The sequence below is a fragment of the Aethina tumida genome, chromosome 5 (assembly GCF_024364675.1).
Source record: "Aethina tumida isolate Nest 87 chromosome 5, icAetTumi1.1, whole genome shotgun sequence".
Taxonomy (NCBI): domain Eukaryota; kingdom Metazoa; phylum Arthropoda; class Insecta; order Coleoptera; family Nitidulidae; genus Aethina; species Aethina tumida.
Window position 1 is genome coordinate 28,869,155 of NC_065439.1, and position 15,726 is coordinate 28,884,880.

General features: G+C 38.2%; 4 protein-coding genes across 7 annotated transcripts; all 4 read left to right on the top strand.

The window, feature by feature from the left end:
* The first annotated feature begins 104 nt into the window (after nt 1-104).
* LOC109609576 (facilitated trehalose transporter Tret1-like) lies at nt 105-1,986 on the top strand. The gene is made up of 2 exons (XM_020026268.2): nt 105-169; nt 407-1,986. The coding sequence occupies exons 1-2, from the start codon at nt 121-123 to the stop codon at nt 1,729-1,731; spliced, it is 1,374 nt and encodes a 457-aa protein (XP_019881827.2). The 5' UTR covers nt 105-120; the 3' UTR covers nt 1,732-1,986.
* A 70-nt stretch (nt 1,987-2,056) lies between these two features.
* On the top strand, nt 2,057-4,107 carry LOC109609617 (facilitated trehalose transporter Tret1). Of its 2 annotated transcripts, none has more exons than XM_049967842.1 (2): nt 2,057-2,184; nt 2,741-4,107. In XM_049967842.1, exon 2 carries the CDS (start codon nt 2,791-2,793, stop codon nt 4,048-4,050), a length of 1,260 nt encoding a protein of 419 aa, XP_049823799.1. In that variant the 5' UTR covers nt 2,057-2,184; nt 2,741-2,790; the 3' UTR covers nt 4,051-4,107. The 2 variants fall into 2 exon arrangements, with proteins under 2 accessions (XP_049823799.1, XP_019881875.2); XM_020026316.2 differs by lacking the exon at nt 2,057-2,184 and adding an exon at nt 2,191-2,651.
* Nucleotides 4,108-4,524: 417 nt separating this feature from the next.
* On the top strand, nt 4,525-11,449 carry LOC109609616 (glycerol-3-phosphate acyltransferase 1, mitochondrial). 3 transcript variants are annotated; one of them, XM_049967507.1, is made up of 11 exons: nt 4,525-4,836; nt 7,463-7,631; nt 7,816-7,926; nt 8,303-8,637; nt 9,060-9,293; nt 9,349-9,772; nt 9,834-9,996; nt 10,062-10,246; nt 10,302-10,658; nt 10,725-11,013; nt 11,076-11,449. In XM_049967507.1, the coding sequence occupies exons 2-11, from the start codon at nt 7,473-7,475 to the stop codon at nt 11,258-11,260; spliced, it is 2,442 nt and encodes an 813-aa protein (XP_049823464.1). In that variant the 5' UTR covers nt 4,525-4,836; nt 7,463-7,472; the 3' UTR covers nt 11,261-11,449. The 3 variants fall into 3 exon arrangements, with proteins under 3 accessions (XP_049823464.1, XP_049823463.1, XP_019881873.2); XM_049967506.1 differs by lacking the exon at nt 4,525-4,836 and adding an exon at nt 5,740-6,037; XM_020026314.2 differs by lacking the exon at nt 4,525-4,836 and adding an exon at nt 7,131-7,367.
* A 288-nt stretch (nt 11,450-11,737) lies between these two features.
* Nucleotides 11,738-12,971, top strand: LOC109609581 (retinol dehydrogenase 12). Its single transcript, XM_020026272.2, has 4 exons — nt 11,738-11,867; nt 11,927-12,250; nt 12,318-12,649; nt 12,719-12,971. The coding sequence occupies exons 1-4, from the start codon at nt 11,777-11,779 to the stop codon at nt 12,929-12,931; spliced, it is 960 nt and encodes a 319-aa protein (XP_019881831.2). The 5' UTR covers nt 11,738-11,776; the 3' UTR covers nt 12,932-12,971.
* Nucleotides 12,972-15,726: the final 2,755 nt, after the last annotated feature.

The following is a 15,726-nucleotide window of genomic DNA, read 5'->3' on the forward strand; positions in this document are numbered from 1 at the left end:
CACGCTCGCACAAATGATATTTACGTGGTCTAAGTGAACACCGACGAATTCAGTCTAAAAAATCAGAGCAATTATCCGTTGACAGTGAGACGGACGTAACACACACACACAGAGAACAAAATGAAGATATCGCAAATCAATTTCAGATTGGTGATGGCCGTGTTTGCGGGTAATGTTTGTTTCAATGTTAATGTATATCCTTTATTCAAGTGTAACAGCGTAACAAAGTAAAGAAAGTTAAATAGAAATGTTTTTATCGGCAGTATTGTATTGTCCGTATAAGTGTGTGTGTGTGTGTAGTACAAGTGTTTCAAACATTTTAATAATTATCGCATTCGTCATTGTCACATTCATTAGTGTTGACACAATGGAAATTGGAAGAATGACGATGAAATTTTAATTTCAGTGGATCTCTTGGCCATGACAGGCGATTCCACGATGACTTGGACCTCCCCCGTCTTTCCCAAACTGTATTCGAACGACTCGAGCAATCCCTTGGGACGGCCCATTACTCCCGACGAAGACGCTTGGATCGGTTCCCTCGTGAACATCGGAGCCATGATCGGACCGTTGCTCAACATCTTCATAGCGGAGAAATTCGGCCGTAAGATCGGTCTGTTGTGCATCGCCATTCCTCATCTGGTCTCCTTCCTGACTTTGGCCTTCGCCCGGACCATATATCTCTTCTATTTTGCCCGGTTGATTGGCGGACTGTCGGAGGGTGCCGGATACGCCTTGATGCCGATGTACGTGTCGGAATTGGCTCAGGACTCGAACCGAGGCATGATCAGTGCGACGCTCAACTGTTTCTGGACCTTCGGCAATCTGATCCCGTATCTGATCGGCCCTTATTTGACCGTAATGCAACTGAACATCGTACTCGCGTGTCTTCCCGCCATTTTCTTCTTCATGTTTCTGACCTTCGCTCCGGAAACGCCTCATTACTTGGTCCACCATAATCGAATGGAAGAGGCGGAACGCGCGCTCAAATCGGTGAGACACATCCACGATCCGGATAAGATCAAAGCGGAATTGGAGCACATCAAAAGTACGATCGATCACGAAGAACGTGGATCCATGATGGACATCGTCACCAAGAAACCGATCAAGAAGGCCATGACGATTTCCCTCGTCCTTGTCGTTTTATCACAGATGTCCGGAATAAATGCCATCCTGTTTTACACCCAGTTCATTTTCAATTCGTCCGGCACAACGATTCCGGACGACATTTCCTCCATGATTTTCGGACTGGTTTTGTTCGCTTCCAGTTTTACTGTTCCATTTACGAGTGACAAATTGGGCAGGAAAAAACTAATGATCATCTCCTCCTTTGGCACAGCTCTTTCGCTTCTCATATTGGGATTGTACTTTTATCTTTTGGAACAAACCGACGTGGACACCGATCCAATTTTCTGGTTACCAATCTGCAGTTTGCTCTTCTACATAATCTTCTTCAATTTCGGTTTGGGTCCCCTCGTTTGGACCATTTCCTCCGAACTGTTTCCGAACGCCGTCAAGACGAAAGCGGCAATGATCCTTTCTTCCTGTTTCTGGCTCACATCCTTCGTGCTCACCAAAGTTTTCAACGACATGAAGAGTACTTTCGAAAACTGCGGCACGTTTTGGTTTTACAGCGCGTTCGCAACGTTGGCCGGAATTTTCTCCATTTTTCAATTGCCCGAGACGAAGGGAAAGAGTTTTTTCGAAATACAACGGATGTTGGAAATGTAACAGTTTTAGTTTCGACTAAGAAACGGTTGTGAATTGTCTTTCAAGTTACACATGTAGCTCATGCGTCCATGAGAGACATGGCAAATTTTAACAAGCACTTTTATAAAGTGTTACTTGTAGTATGTCTGCAATCAGAGTTGGTAAGCTCGGTTGCATACAGTGAAAGACTGATTTCTACCCACTTCTTATAATGACTACAAAAATTATTACGATTTCATTCTTTAAATATGAGGAAAAAATGTAAACTAATAAACAATGCATAATTACAACATAAAATTCGTTTTAATTTCAAGTTGGTTGTACATATACAATTTTTGCTGTATTTATGTATTATACACTTCAATATCGTTTTGGAAATTAACAGATTTAAATATCAAACAAAAGATGATTGGAAAATTTGCAGTACAATCGTCGTCACCATCATCATCATGTTGTGATTACTAACAAACACTTGTAAGTTTAATTAGATTATCAACAACAATACAGTAAAAATTTAATCTAATCGGTGAAACAAAAAAAATTAGTATTACAAATAGCTATTCATTTACTAGTGGAAATATTGAAGGTCAGATTAATATTACATCTCTAACCTCTAACTTACAATTAAAAAAATGTAATGAATACATAAAGATTCAAGTCAATTCGTTCAAACGAACAACAATTAATAACAAAATCAATTAAGGACATTTTTAATCGTTCTAAATGTGACCGCGTCCACTTTCTGAAAGTAGACGCGACAAAAAAACACACACACACACATCGACCATCAATTAGAAATAATAAAATAATCACTCTCACACAGACAAACACAAATAATTCATAAACTGACTGAAATAATTTGTTACATATTGGAAAAATTAAATTTTAAGTGTGTAAAATTAAAATGGTGAAATTAGAAGTGCTAATTGTGACAATCGTAGGTGAGTTATTTTTGAGACGAAGGTCGTTGATTTTCAAGCGCACATTTTAAATGTATCATTCGGATATCAATGGTCGAATGTGTTTTTAGGTAACATCTTGGCTCTAACGGGCGACACGACGTTGACATGGTCGTCGCCAATGATCCCCAAGTTGGAGGCCAACTCCACCACAACAAATCCATTGGGCCGACCAATAAACGAAGAGGAGATTTCGTGGATCGGCTCGCTGCAATACATCGGAGCGATGGTAGGAATTTTTCCCTTCGGACTTTTGGCAGATAGAATCGGCCGCAAAAAGACTCTGCTGATATTGGCCGTTCCGCATTTCGTTTCGTTTCTCCTGTTCGCTTTCGCCAAAGACATTATTTGGTTCTATTTGGGTCGGTTTCTGGGCGGCGTCTCCCTTTCTTCGGTCTACATCGTTTTGCCCATGTACATTGCGGAAATCGCAGAGGATTCCTACCGAGGAATGTTGCTGATGTCGTACAGCACTTTCGCCAGTTTTGGGGACTTGTTGCCCTATATTTTGGGTCCGTATGTTTCGTTGATGTGGTTCAACGTTACTCTGGCAATTCTGCCCGCTCTTTTCGTCATAACATTTGGGCTGGTGGCCCCCGAAAGTCCCTACTACTTCGTCAAGAAAGGAAACGTCAAGAAGGCCGAACAAGTGTTATTGAAGTTGGATCTTGACGAAAAGATGACCTTTCAAGCGATCGAAAAGGAAGTGGAGAGGACGAGTGCGAAAGACATAGTAAAAAGTCTGAGGAGCAAACACGTCCAAAAGGGATTCCTTATAGCTCTCAGTTTGAGTTCGCTGCAACAACTCTCGGGAATAAGTGCGGTTTTATCGTACACGGAAATAATTTTTCGCGGCGGCGGAACCGAACTGAACGCAGAAGAATCCGCAATCGTCGTGGGTGTTGTGCTCTTTTTGGCCAGTTTTTGCGGTCCGCTGTTGGTCGACCGAAGGGGTAGAAAGTTCCTGCTGATCTGTTCGTCACTCGGAATGGTGGTGTCACAAATCGTCCTCGGTATTTACTACGTCCTGTTAGATGCAAACCATCACCTGGGCGGCTACACTTGGTTGCCCATTTTATGTTTGGTCATCTTCACCATAACATTCAACATCGGATTTGGACCGTTACCTTTCACGATCACTTCCGAAATTTTGCCGTCAAACGTAAAATTCTTTTTGGCCACGATAACCGGTTGCTGTGGCTGGTTGGCATCCTTTTTGGTCTCGAAGTTTTTCAACGATTTAAACAACACTCTTGGAAGAGGCGAAACGTTTTGGCTTTTTTCCGGATTTAACGTTGTTGCGCTGTTGTTTGTAATATTCTATGTTCCCGAAACAAAGGGACTCAGTTTTCAAGAGATACAACAACTACTTGCAAAATAATATGATTAATTGTTTTATGATTGTACTTAATTTAATATAAATAGTATTAAATAGTGATGCTGTTCATGTTTTTTGACCCATACATTTTCAATTTGTAGCATCATCCTTAACAATCAATATTCTTAATATTCAATTGAGGCAATAATTTTACATGCAACTTAAAGAGCCAAGTTTTGACAATAAAAATTATTTATTTGTTCCTGAAGAAATTAAAAATATATAGAAAATAATCACAACGAATAATCTCATAAATGTTCTGCAAAAAGCGCCGACAGTCATATATCACTAGTACAATCACAAAGTACTCGTGGTTGTCTAATCAAACTACATTATTTTAGACATAACTTTTAATATTTAGTAGTATTAAAATTTAAGTTAAACGAAAATTACGTTTGCCATTTGTAGAAACAACTATTTATTTATATACATATAAGGAATTAACCTAACAACAAATTTTAATATAACGTACTTAAAATTGAAATTTTCGGGACAATATTTATCGTATGTTAATGATTTGAAAAAACATATGAATGAAAACAATCTTCAAACGGTTCCTTTTCTATGACAGTAGGTTTTCTATGGTGACATCGGTATAAACAACGAGTGCCAAATTGTGTTTATTCAAATATACTGCGAAATGAAAGTAGAGCGTATTTTTTTGTTTAGTTAGATTCGCGTGTGGAAAATGTGTCAAGTGTTTAGTAATTAAGTGAAAACATAGTAAACGGCAAAACAGACGCAGATCCATTAATAATTGTATCAACCGCTCGTCAAATAATAAATCACGTAAGTTATTCTGTTCTTTCGCATATTTGCTGGCAATTGAATCATAACCTCAAATATGTCAAACACCTCAGCATTCGAAACATCTTAATAAATATTTGTAAACTTGACATGTTTTTTTTTTTAATTTAAATCAGACTAGTTAGATTTGTATCTTCGATATACCAAAACAATTAAACCACAAATTAAATTTTAGTAATTAAAGAATTCCATGAAAGGTCCCGTATTAGATGTAGAATAATATGAATGCATTTATGGTTACCATTGTTAAGAAATTAAATAGGAAATTAACAATGAATGAATCTATAGAATATGGATATGAAAACTACACAATGGTTCTTTTTGCGTTACGTGGACGATCTACAAATGTTCTGACACGAATCAAAAATTTAAGGCTCAATTTCGAATGAAAAGAAAAAGAGTCGAATTGACTTGATTTGTAAATGGTTGTGTTAATTCTCATCAGTCTTGTTGGCCATCACGCGATATGACGTCATTAAATGGTTGATCCTTGTCTGCACCGTAATCCGCACATTTGCCATTTTAACGTTTTTCTCTTCACGTATCATTTTTCGTATCCGTATTGTCACTCATATTCGTTCCATTACAATAATTGTATATTAAGCACATTAGTATTTACATAATTTAATACATTTTGGCAATAAATTTGCCTTCACGCCGTCGTTTAATCAAATTACACACAAACGAACAATTGTAATAGATGTTTCCAACAGTAAATGAAGTATTTAAAATGTGCATCGCATAATTTCGAATGCACAGCATGTGAGAAGAAACGAACACGTTAATCCGGCCCTGTAGAGAATGGGGACGGTGGGAGAAGCACAGAAGTGCAGAGAACATTATTTGTGTTGTCCTGTTTCCTTTCGTCGGTGTGTGTGTGTGTGTGTGTGTGTGTGTGCGTTCGGTGTCTGTGCACCCGGCTAAAACAGGGTGGTGAAATAGTAACGCGCTGGCGCACAACCAACCGATTTTTGTTTACAAACAAACTCTCCAATCGCCGCCAAACCATTCGAAATGAACTGTTGAAGCAGAACTGTGCGGTCGAGTAACAAAGAAAAATGTTGGTGGTGTTGGTGAACAGCATTCTCCACTACTGCACCCTCGAGTCCATCCTGGAATTGGCCATTTGCGTGGCATTCCTCTATTGGGCATTCCCGCATCTGTTTTCCGAAGGAGTGACCAGGTAGAGTCTTTCGTTCCGTTCCAATCGGAATGCGCCGTGATAACGCATTATCAGTTTAATAACATGCTTCGCCGACCAAAAACAATCGTAATCGATTCGATAGCGGTTGGACTTTTTTCAACAATTAATCTAAATATACACCCCCAAAAATAAATTCGACCTCGCAGTTTTGCATTGCAATTTCAACTTGGTTCGACTGATCGGTCGAGGTTCAATTCGAAGAAGAACTCGAGGTATGTCGTGCATTAACATTCTCAACACGGGGACTTCCTGAGGATTTGGAATAAGGACTGCGTGGATAAAAAAGGTCAAAGTCGTCCAAATTCCAATTATGATATGATGCTTTATGTAAATAAATAGATATCTAGAAAAAATAAAAAAGAACAAAGTGTAACGCATAATCAGTATTGTTTTATTCATGAAAGCGATTAGAACTTCATTTTAGGTAGTTAAAATATTTTACTTGCAAATGCATTTGACGTTTTTGAAAATGTTTACATATTCGAAAAACAATTGAACTTTCCCTTCCAAGATTTTGCTTGTCGAGTTAGTTGGTTGGAATTGTTGTCAAAGTGTCGTTTTCAATTCAGACTCGCTCACACGAGCAATATGAATTTATCAATTGGTTCAGTGCAAAGCGAGTTTTAACAACATCCTTCACTTAATCGACCATAATCTCTTCTTTACCGTTCTTTAAACGCATTTATTACGCTCAATTTCCTATTTATTATTCGCTTTATAAATTCTACGATTCTTGCAATTGGATTTGTTGTCGAAAATCATTCGATTACCGTGGACGTAATCGTAATCGTATTTCGATGTCGAAATGTGTATATTTAAACAATAACAATTTCTCCACTTGATAAGGCTCTTCCTCGTGACAAACGCATGTTACAGCCAATCAACCAATCAGGCTCAGTTCAAATTCTAATTTTCTCACTATCCCAATAAAGTGAAATTCAAATTATTTTTACCGATTTCTTCAACGTTCCCCAAACAAACGTAATTCAATTTTGATCGAGCATCAACAATAATAGTAGTAGTAGTGGTCAACATGGATGAGATAAAATCATTCGGCGATACGTATTTTATCTGGTCACTTTGAGCGCATCGAATTCAAAGTCAACGTTCAGTCAACGATGAGTTTTTAACAAGTCGATCGTGTTGTTTTCGACTGCACATCCAGAATGTATTTGTCGCTCGTTTATTTCTACTTGACCGGAATATTCGGATATTTCCTGTTCAAGTCCAATGTCTCCGACACAGTTTATGGATCCTTCCAACTCTTTCTCGTCCTCCTCTTCACTTATTTGATCCTTTTTATTCAAGGGTAAGCTGTGAATGCGATTAACATTCATTTAATTCCTTGATTATATGGCATATAATGGAAAAGACAATGATTTAAATCGTTTTTGTAAATTGCAGGGTAAATAAAATGGTGGACGTGGTCACGAATCGGATGTTCGACACATTCAGCAGGTTCAATCCGAGGGATAATCACCAAACCGATTCGCTCTCGTCCATTTCGACGTTGAAGCGGTTCTCCAAGGATCAGAAGTTCAGGCGACAATTAACTCGAGAAACAGATCAAAAGGTACACACAATATACACACTCAGATATACGTATTTATAAAAAGTGTTATGATCATCTCATGAAGAAAGATCAAAGGTTCATTATAAACAGATAAATATTATATATGTAAATATGTTATAAAATACGTAGTTCAATGTACGCATCTTAATTGCCTAAATATTATTATTATTATTATTATTTTCAGACGAGAGACAGTCAGTTGTTCGACATAAAGGAAAACATCCCCGATGTCGTGTTGCCAAAAAAGAGACCTTTCATGGGACTAAGTTGTCAAAATTGCACCAACAGTAGTCGAGTAAGTAAGAAAAATGTTCAAGTGGGTTAGAAGCGCGCGACGCACTCGAAAAAAGCAACGTCGATCAGAAAGAGAATGAAACGACGATGTATTTTTAGTCCAGTTAAATATTTCGTTTTAGTTTCATTCACACACTTAGAACTAACGATGCGCTGGCGAAGTTTTCTCGACGACTCACGGGTAACCTATTATTAAACTGAACCTAATCTAACCTAATAATTTTTGTTCGTTCCGTCTTTAATTTGGAAAAGCAACTACGATGATTCGCAAACAATTAAATAGTGTCATAGGTCGTTGTTTAACTAACGCACGAATTGTCTTTTATTAATGTGGGTTCGTTCCCATAAACTTACCGACCGATTGATTGTCCTTTTAGGAATCGTTGGTGTCGAAGACGACGAAAACGGTCGCTCTGAAGAATATCCTGCGACACGAATTTCCCGCAAGTGAGAATGGTCTACTGCAGAAAACCTTTTCGGACCTGTGTCAGGTGTACGCCTTGAAGAAATTTGAATACGTCCAAGTGGCCGATCTGGTGTTGCAGAACGAACGGTTGAAACAGGCGATCGAGAAGACGGCCGTGCAACAATTCAAGGATGCATCAGACGAAACTGACGACGAGTTTTATCAGAAACTGTTGCAGGAAAATGGAAAACGGGCGAGGAAATTGCTTTATGACATGAGATCTACTCTCTCTGATTTTCTATTGAGGTATGTATCACTGACTGACTGTGAAGGGTTCAAAATATACTTAAAAATTCACATTTAAATTTAAGATATTTCGGCATAAAATACATTTTAAAAGATAATCATACTTTCATTAATCCAATAAACCAATAGGCACTTACAGAATAGTTAAAAGGGCTCTCATCCTTCTTTACAAATGGTAATATGATTCTGATTCTCATTATTCTTCTTGTAAAAATGTTCTTTAAAGCATTATCAGCGTTCTGATTTCAAGTTTAATAAAATTTAGTTGACAATGGACGCAGATAAAACTCTTTTACAAAATCTCTTACAAAACTTCTAATGAATGAATTAGTTGAATCACCAGTACGAGATTTGTGCCCCAACAATTTTGAAATAATCTGTGTAATATAATGCATACATATTATTAAACGAATCTGTTGTAGGTTTACATCGTGGGTTTTGTACAAATTGTTACCGTGCTTTTTGACATCGGTAGTAGTTCATCCTGGTCAAGTGGAAATGTTGAAAAAAGCTGGTGATTCCAACGTACCCCTGATTTTCTTACCTCTGCACAAATCACATCTCGATTACATCCTCATTTCCTTCATCCTGCTCAACAACAACATCCGATCGCCTTTGGTCGCTGCAGGAGACAATTTGAGAATACCGTTCTTCGGGTAAGGATACGATTCAACAGTCATGATGATGATTATTGATTGATAACAATCGAAGGTCACTCCTGCGAGGTTTGGGCGCCTTCTTCATAAAGCGGCGCATCTCGCCGGTGCAAGGCCGTCGCGACCTCATCTACCGCTCCGTTCTCCACACCTACGTGCAGCAGTGTCTGCGCAGCGGTCACAATCTTGAGTTCTTCCTGGAAGGTGGACGTACACGCACAGGCCGTCCGCGCATGCCGAAACTGGGCGTGCTCAGCGTCGTCGTCGAGTCTTTCCTCGACGGAACCGTGGAGGATGCTTTGTTGGTGCCCGTCAGCGTTAATTACGAGAAACTGGTGGATGGAAACTTTATAAGGGAGCAACTCGGCGAAAAGAAACAGATGGAAACGTTTGGTAGTGCGATCAGAGGAATTTGGCACGTACTAAACTCAAACTATGGCATGATGAGGATCGATTTCAATCAACCGTTTTCACTTAGAGTAAGTCGCAACAATTAATCGACTCTTTTCTCCGCATGCAATAATTTCGTTATTTTAACAGGAATTGGTACATACGTTCGATATGACGGGTAAAATACCGAAAGCGTCTCCGAGTAAAAAAGTTCTACAATCAAACCCTTCGACGACGAGCTTGTTTGGTACCGACGTGGTTTCAGAGGAAAATAAATCGTTGGTGGAAAGCATCTCCAAACACATTATATATGGTTAGTAGCGGCGCAACCATAATTCTCTCTTATTAGTAATTCATAAAAAAAAAAATTCGTTTTAGATTGTGCTCAATCAACATCGGTAATGTCAACAAATGCGTTGGCCTTTTTACTGTTGAATAAATTCCGGAACGGCGTCACCATGGATGACTTAATCGTGGCTTTCGATCAATTAAAGGATGATTTGATTGCAAGCGGAAAAGACATCGGATTCACTGGTGACTCGATCGATGTGATAAATTATGCGGTACATATTTATTATGCAGAGTTATGTGAACGACATATGTCATGATAAATTTTAGATTTCGATATTGGGACCAGGACTTGTACGCAAAGAGAAAACGAGCAACGACAACAACACCGTTGTAATGGTAAAACCCAATGCAATTCTGCCCAACGTGGTGGAACTCTCCTACTACAGTAATACATTGGTAACACATTTCGCCCTCGAATCCATCGTGTGTGCTTCGATTGCCACTCTCGACTCTTCGGACGCACCTCAAGACGTCATCAACTATGAAAAATTATTAGAGACTGTTCTCGACTTGTGCGATCTGTTACAGTACGAGTTCGTCCTCCACAAGCCCTGTCAAAGTTTAGAGCAAGTAGTTGTCAGCGTTGTCGATAATTTGATCTATTCCAAACACATTTTGATTGTGGTATGCATGAAGGTCCTTTATAAAATTTTACCCAATAGAATTAATACGCCGTTTGGTTACTTCTAGGAAAACACAGTGACGAACGAGAGGAGTCGCAAAATTGCCCAACAATTTAACGACGATGATGCAGAACAGGAAGAAATTCCTCATGTTGTGTACAAAATAAATCGCGACGTGGCTGCCCAAGAAGAGCTGCGGTATCTAGGACGACTCGTAATGCCGCTGGTCGATTCCTATTTCGTTACCGCTTTCATTCTCAACAAGCTGGACGAACGGCAGTTACTCGAAGAGGATCTGCTCAATGATATTTTGACCGAGATGCGGGCTCAACTTGCCAACGGATCGCTCAGTTACGGTTTGTTGCCCGTTTATTCTAATTAATGTCGATGTGAAAATAATCTTGATTGGCATTTGCAGAGGAGAGTGTGTCGATTGATTCCGTGAGAAACGCGCTCAAGTTATTCCAAAAGATGAACGTGTTGGAGTGTTACTCCGAGAAAAAGATGCGTTTATACTATCTAAAGGACAACGAAGAAGGGGACTTGGATCAGGTAAAAAGGATCTGCGACAGAATCGACCGATTCAGACAATCGCAACTTTAGTTAATTACTTGATTAATTAGTTAGAATATAGGACATGTGCCTTTTTACATACTTTTTGTATGTCGAATTTTATCCGCGTAATGCGTAGTCTTCTGAGCTATGATAAAACTGTGATAATTTCTTTAGATTAACGTTTATCACAAATTTATACTATGACTTTCTGTATATAAAATAAATATTAAATGACAATGTTGTTTTATTGTTTCTATAAAAACTAATAGATAAAGAATGTTGGTGTTGTTACACAGAAATAAAAGTAGTTAAATTGCTTTGTCCACGAACAATTAAAAAGAAACATCGATAGTGTGACACGAATTAAAGGGAAATAAACTGTTTCATCATAACGTCATGTATATTAAATGGTCGAATCGTGTTAATATTCGAAAATTAGCCATAAAACTCGACTTTTCAATAACGACGCAAACAATAAATGCGCCACCTTATTTTTAATGGTAACAGTTGAAAAAGATGATGTTTGTGGAGGTTTTCTTCTATTTGATTCTCTTCATTTCGATAATGTTTTTGGTGAGTCGAAAAACGTGCGGAATAACAAACAGTCGTGTTTGTTTGTTAGGAAAAACGGCAATTGTCACTGGTGGAAACGCAGGTGAATAGATGTAATTTAAATTCTAATTCGATCAATTTAGTTGTTGATTCTTACGAAAGGAATCGGATACCACATCGTGGAGAACCTGGCGTCGAGAGGATGTCGAGTGATAATCGCGGACAAGGATGACACGGAAAAAACGAAAAATCAAATAATCCGAACAACCAAGAATCCGAACGTGATCGTCAAATATTTAAATCTTGCATCGTTCGAGTCGGTGAGAAAGTTCGTCGAAGAAATTTATAAAACTGAGGATCGGCTAGATATACTTATCAATAATGCCGGAGTGGCGGTTAGTCAGGAAATTGTAAGCGAAGACGGTCTTAATGCCGCGTTCCAAGTCAACCATTACGGACCGTTTTTGTTGACACATTTGTTAGCAGGTAAAAAAAATGAATAATATATTTGTATTGAGTTCTGATGATGTCTGATGCATAAATATGCCTACAGATTTGTTAAAGCGTTCGTCGCCAAGCCGTATAATCTTCACCAGTTCCGCGTACGCCTTCTTCAGCACTCTAACGCCGGATAAAATGAATCCGACCGACTACGAATTCGGAAACCTGATCCGCCACCATGAGATCTATGCGGACAGCAAATTGTGTGCGATCGTGGCAGCGCAGCAGTTCGGACGTCGACTGCGCAGCTTTGGTGTGACCGCGAACGCCGTCCATCCCGGCTGCGTCCGGACTGGGATCCTAAGATGGGAACTTTTGCGTGAAAAATGGTGGCTCATTGGAAACTGGATCGTTTGGGAATTATTGACGCACGTTGTTGGAAAGGTTAAATATTAAATTGTCTCTTGTACTAAGCCATGCGTTGATTCGCTGAAATGGGTGTGTTTGTTTCAGAATGCTTGGGAAGGATCTCAGACCAGTGTTCATTTGGCGATCGACAACGGATTGGACATGGTCAGTGGAAAACTCTTTTTTGACTGTACGGTTTCTCCTATTTTACCTTTGAAACTTTACGACGACGATTTTTGTGTGGCCGTCTGGAAAAAGTCCCAACAGCTTTGTGGTTTAACAGATAATGAAATATCGTTGTTATCCCTCGAAAATTAAAACTGTACAACGTGCATAATAAATATTACTTTGGAATGAATATTTGTGACATAATATTCCGTCTCTGTCGCCGACAAATTAATTTAATAAGCGATGCGACTGAAGCCTTAAAAAAGGCTCCGCAACTTCCAGCGAAGCCTCAGGAATTCCCGATCGATAATTACACGAAACAACCCCCTTTCTAGTTCTCCATAAACACCGTTACATTTTCCTCTATTGTTTCTATATTCCAATCAGGCACATATTTACTCGTGACTTTTGACTTGTTAACCAAATCCTTCTTTACTGTATATAAATTATAATGTATAACAATATTAAAATTATTGAAATTACGAAAAAAAAAAAAAAAAAGAAATGGAATGAAATGGATCAATTATCGTTTCCCATCCTTTAATGTGAACATCCTATTTGAGTAATACGAAGGAAGGCGTCTTATTTTTTTACATTTTTGTCGGTATTAATTTTCGTGTTTCGCTCGGATCGAATTTCAAATCGATCCGAATCGTATCGAATATCGAAGCGACGCACAAACATTCTTCTATTCTTAGTTGTTTAATAATTTCTAGTCATTAAGTTGCATCCGATCTAAATTGATATTAACAGCTTGAAGATTATGGTGATGGTGATGTTGAAATTGGACATATTGAATTACACAAAGAAGACGTTTTATTACATTTGACGACAACAGAGTTTGCATTCGCATTTCTTGAAATCAATCACTTTGTGACTTGTGTTGAAAATTTAAAAAAAAAACTTTTATTTATTATAAATTAAATATACTCTGGGTTCTTCTCTGTTAGAATCTAACTCGTATGATTAATGAAACCCTCTTTAGGAATGGCTATTTTAAAAATTTAATAATAAATTGCATTATAGGCTGCGTTGTTTGAGAATTTGTCTTTTATTTCCACAACCCTCATCGCTGTTGTTCCACCATAACAATCGTTTCAGCAATTTGCATCAATCTGCAGCGAAGCGGTGATCAATGTAATCGAAACAACAAATATTGGAGGAGAAGATAAGATTTCGTATCAGTAAGTTTTATGGTCGATTAAGCGAATCAGAAAAGACGCAATTTAAATGGTAAAGCATCAAAAGTGCAAGACGGACCGGTGTCGAATGTTCGGCACGTGCGGCACGTGCACCGATTTGCGCCCTGAACAAACATCAATTCTCGCACCTGTATTTGTCTTTCGGATCCATTTCGAGTCTCGATTCCGTCTGACTGACTGTCTGATTGACTGACAACGTATCAGGTGGAATAACTTGGCGAATATCTTTCCACCACTCCCCAAACATCTGACTGATGTTCCCAAGCGTTGAAGTGGTCCTCGCCGGACAAATTGGAAAGCACTGAAACAATTAGTTTGAGTATCAGAAAGAGGCGTATTTGATTTCGCGATTGCTGATCTGCTGATAAGCGGATCTCGTGCACGCGTACGATTGCGCACGTGCACGTGCAAACCGCTGCGGCCTCAAATTATCGGATTCATCCGGATCACTTCCGAAAATTAAATGTTTTATCTCGGCTATCGAATTACTTTCTTTCCTTTTTTGCCGCGTTACAAACGTATGATTCGTTCGTTTTAGATTGGGAATGTTCAGAAAACAATATTATAAATTTTAGAATGGTTGTTAAAATTCAATTTCAAGCTTTCTTTTGATAAGAAAACGTTAGGATTAATGTTTTGTTAATTTAGCTATTCTCAATAATTACTGTAATTTTTAATAAAAATAATTTTACCGAAAAATTAAATTGTAATTAAAAAAAGTCATCAAATGCTTTTTGGGGAGCGTCGCAAAAAATGAATTTTTAACGAGTTTTATTAGTTATTCAAAAATATGTATACCAAACAATCACTTACAAAAAACGAATCGAGGAATCTAGAGAAGGGCAAAAAGGGAAATCCCGCCTCAAATCGATACCTGAGCTCTCACTATTGGTCGTCGTCGCGACGGTAGCTATAACAACGACGCCCGGGCACCGCCCTCTGTTACCTTCCTTCTGCATTGTTGTTTTCGGACGTCGAATGCAAATATGAAAATGGCAAATTTGTGTTGCCATCCACGTTTAACTACGAGTGTGTCAAACATCAATGTTTATGCTTTAACTAAAGATGTATCTAGTAGAGGGGTGGGTAGGTAGATAGAGAAAATGTCGAATGGTATATTTGCTGTAAGTATGGATATGTAGGTGGAAGGAATTCAATACGTCCAATTAGTGAACGGTTGAAGGAGTTAAGAACATTTTGGTGCAGTTGATCGAATCGAACTGTTGGTATCAAATTCAGAGTCAGTTGGACAACGACAACGACAACGACGACGACTCAACAAAGAACGTTTCCCCTTTTGCCTAAATATTTACACTCAACAATAATAAGTTTTAAGAGTCAGTTGTTTCAACTGAAATCTTTTATTTTCAATGATTTCATTTTGAATACATCAAACTTAACTTATTCATCCTGCAGATTATTTGAGTGATAAATTTTACATGCAATTAGAAATAAATATACAATTCACCCTAATAACTTGTAAACTTTCATATTTTGACGCTTCACTTTTGTCATTCATGTTAACCAAAGACCATTCTATAACTATTACTATTAAGTACTCTCCACTCTAATTTTACACAGTGTGTTCATATAATTGCTATATAAATTTCAACTAATTCAACCTTTTCCTATTCTCCATAAATCTAAATAAGGTTCCAACAATAAAAGCAACAATAAATATATGAACTAATTAATTAATTAACCTTAGGGAAGCAAATGGAATAAGATAAATAAATTTCTATT

Coding starts and splice junctions, on each gene's coding strand:
- LOC109609576 (XM_020026268.2), top strand. CDS start 121: ATGAAGATATCGCAAATCAATTTCAGATTGGTGATGGCCGTGTTTGCG. Junction 170..406: donor GGTGATGGCCGTGTTTGCGG/GTAATGTTTGTT, acceptor TTTTAATTTCAG/TGGATCTCTTGGCCATGACA.
- LOC109609617 (XM_020026316.2), top strand. CDS start 2,615: ATGGTGAAATTAGAAGTGCTAATTGTGACAATCGTAG. Junction 2,652..2,740: donor GCTAATTGTGACAATCGTAG/GTGAGTTATTTT, acceptor ATGTGTTTTTAG/GTAACATCTTGGCTCTAACG.
- LOC109609581 (XM_020026272.2), top strand. CDS start 11,777: ATGTTTTTGGTGAGTCGAAAAACGTGCGGAATAACAAACAGTCGTGTT. Junction 11,868..11,926: donor TGTCACTGGTGGAAACGCAG/GTGAATAGATGT, acceptor TTCTTACGAAAG/GAATCGGATACCACATCGTG. Junction 12,650..12,718: donor TGACGCACGTTGTTGGAAAG/GTTAAATATTAA, acceptor TGTTTGTTTCAG/AATGCTTGGGAAGGATCTCA.
- LOC109609616 (XM_020026314.2), top strand. CDS start 7,225: ATGTATTTGTCGCTCGTTTATTTCTACTTGACCGGAATATTCGGATAT. Junction 7,927..8,302: donor ATTGCACCAACAGTAGTCGA/GTAAGTAAGAAA, acceptor TTGTCCTTTTAG/GAATCGTTGGTGTCGAAGAC. Junction 8,638..9,059: donor CTCTCTGATTTTCTATTGAG/GTATGTATCACT, acceptor AATCTGTTGTAG/GTTTACATCGTGGGTTTTGT.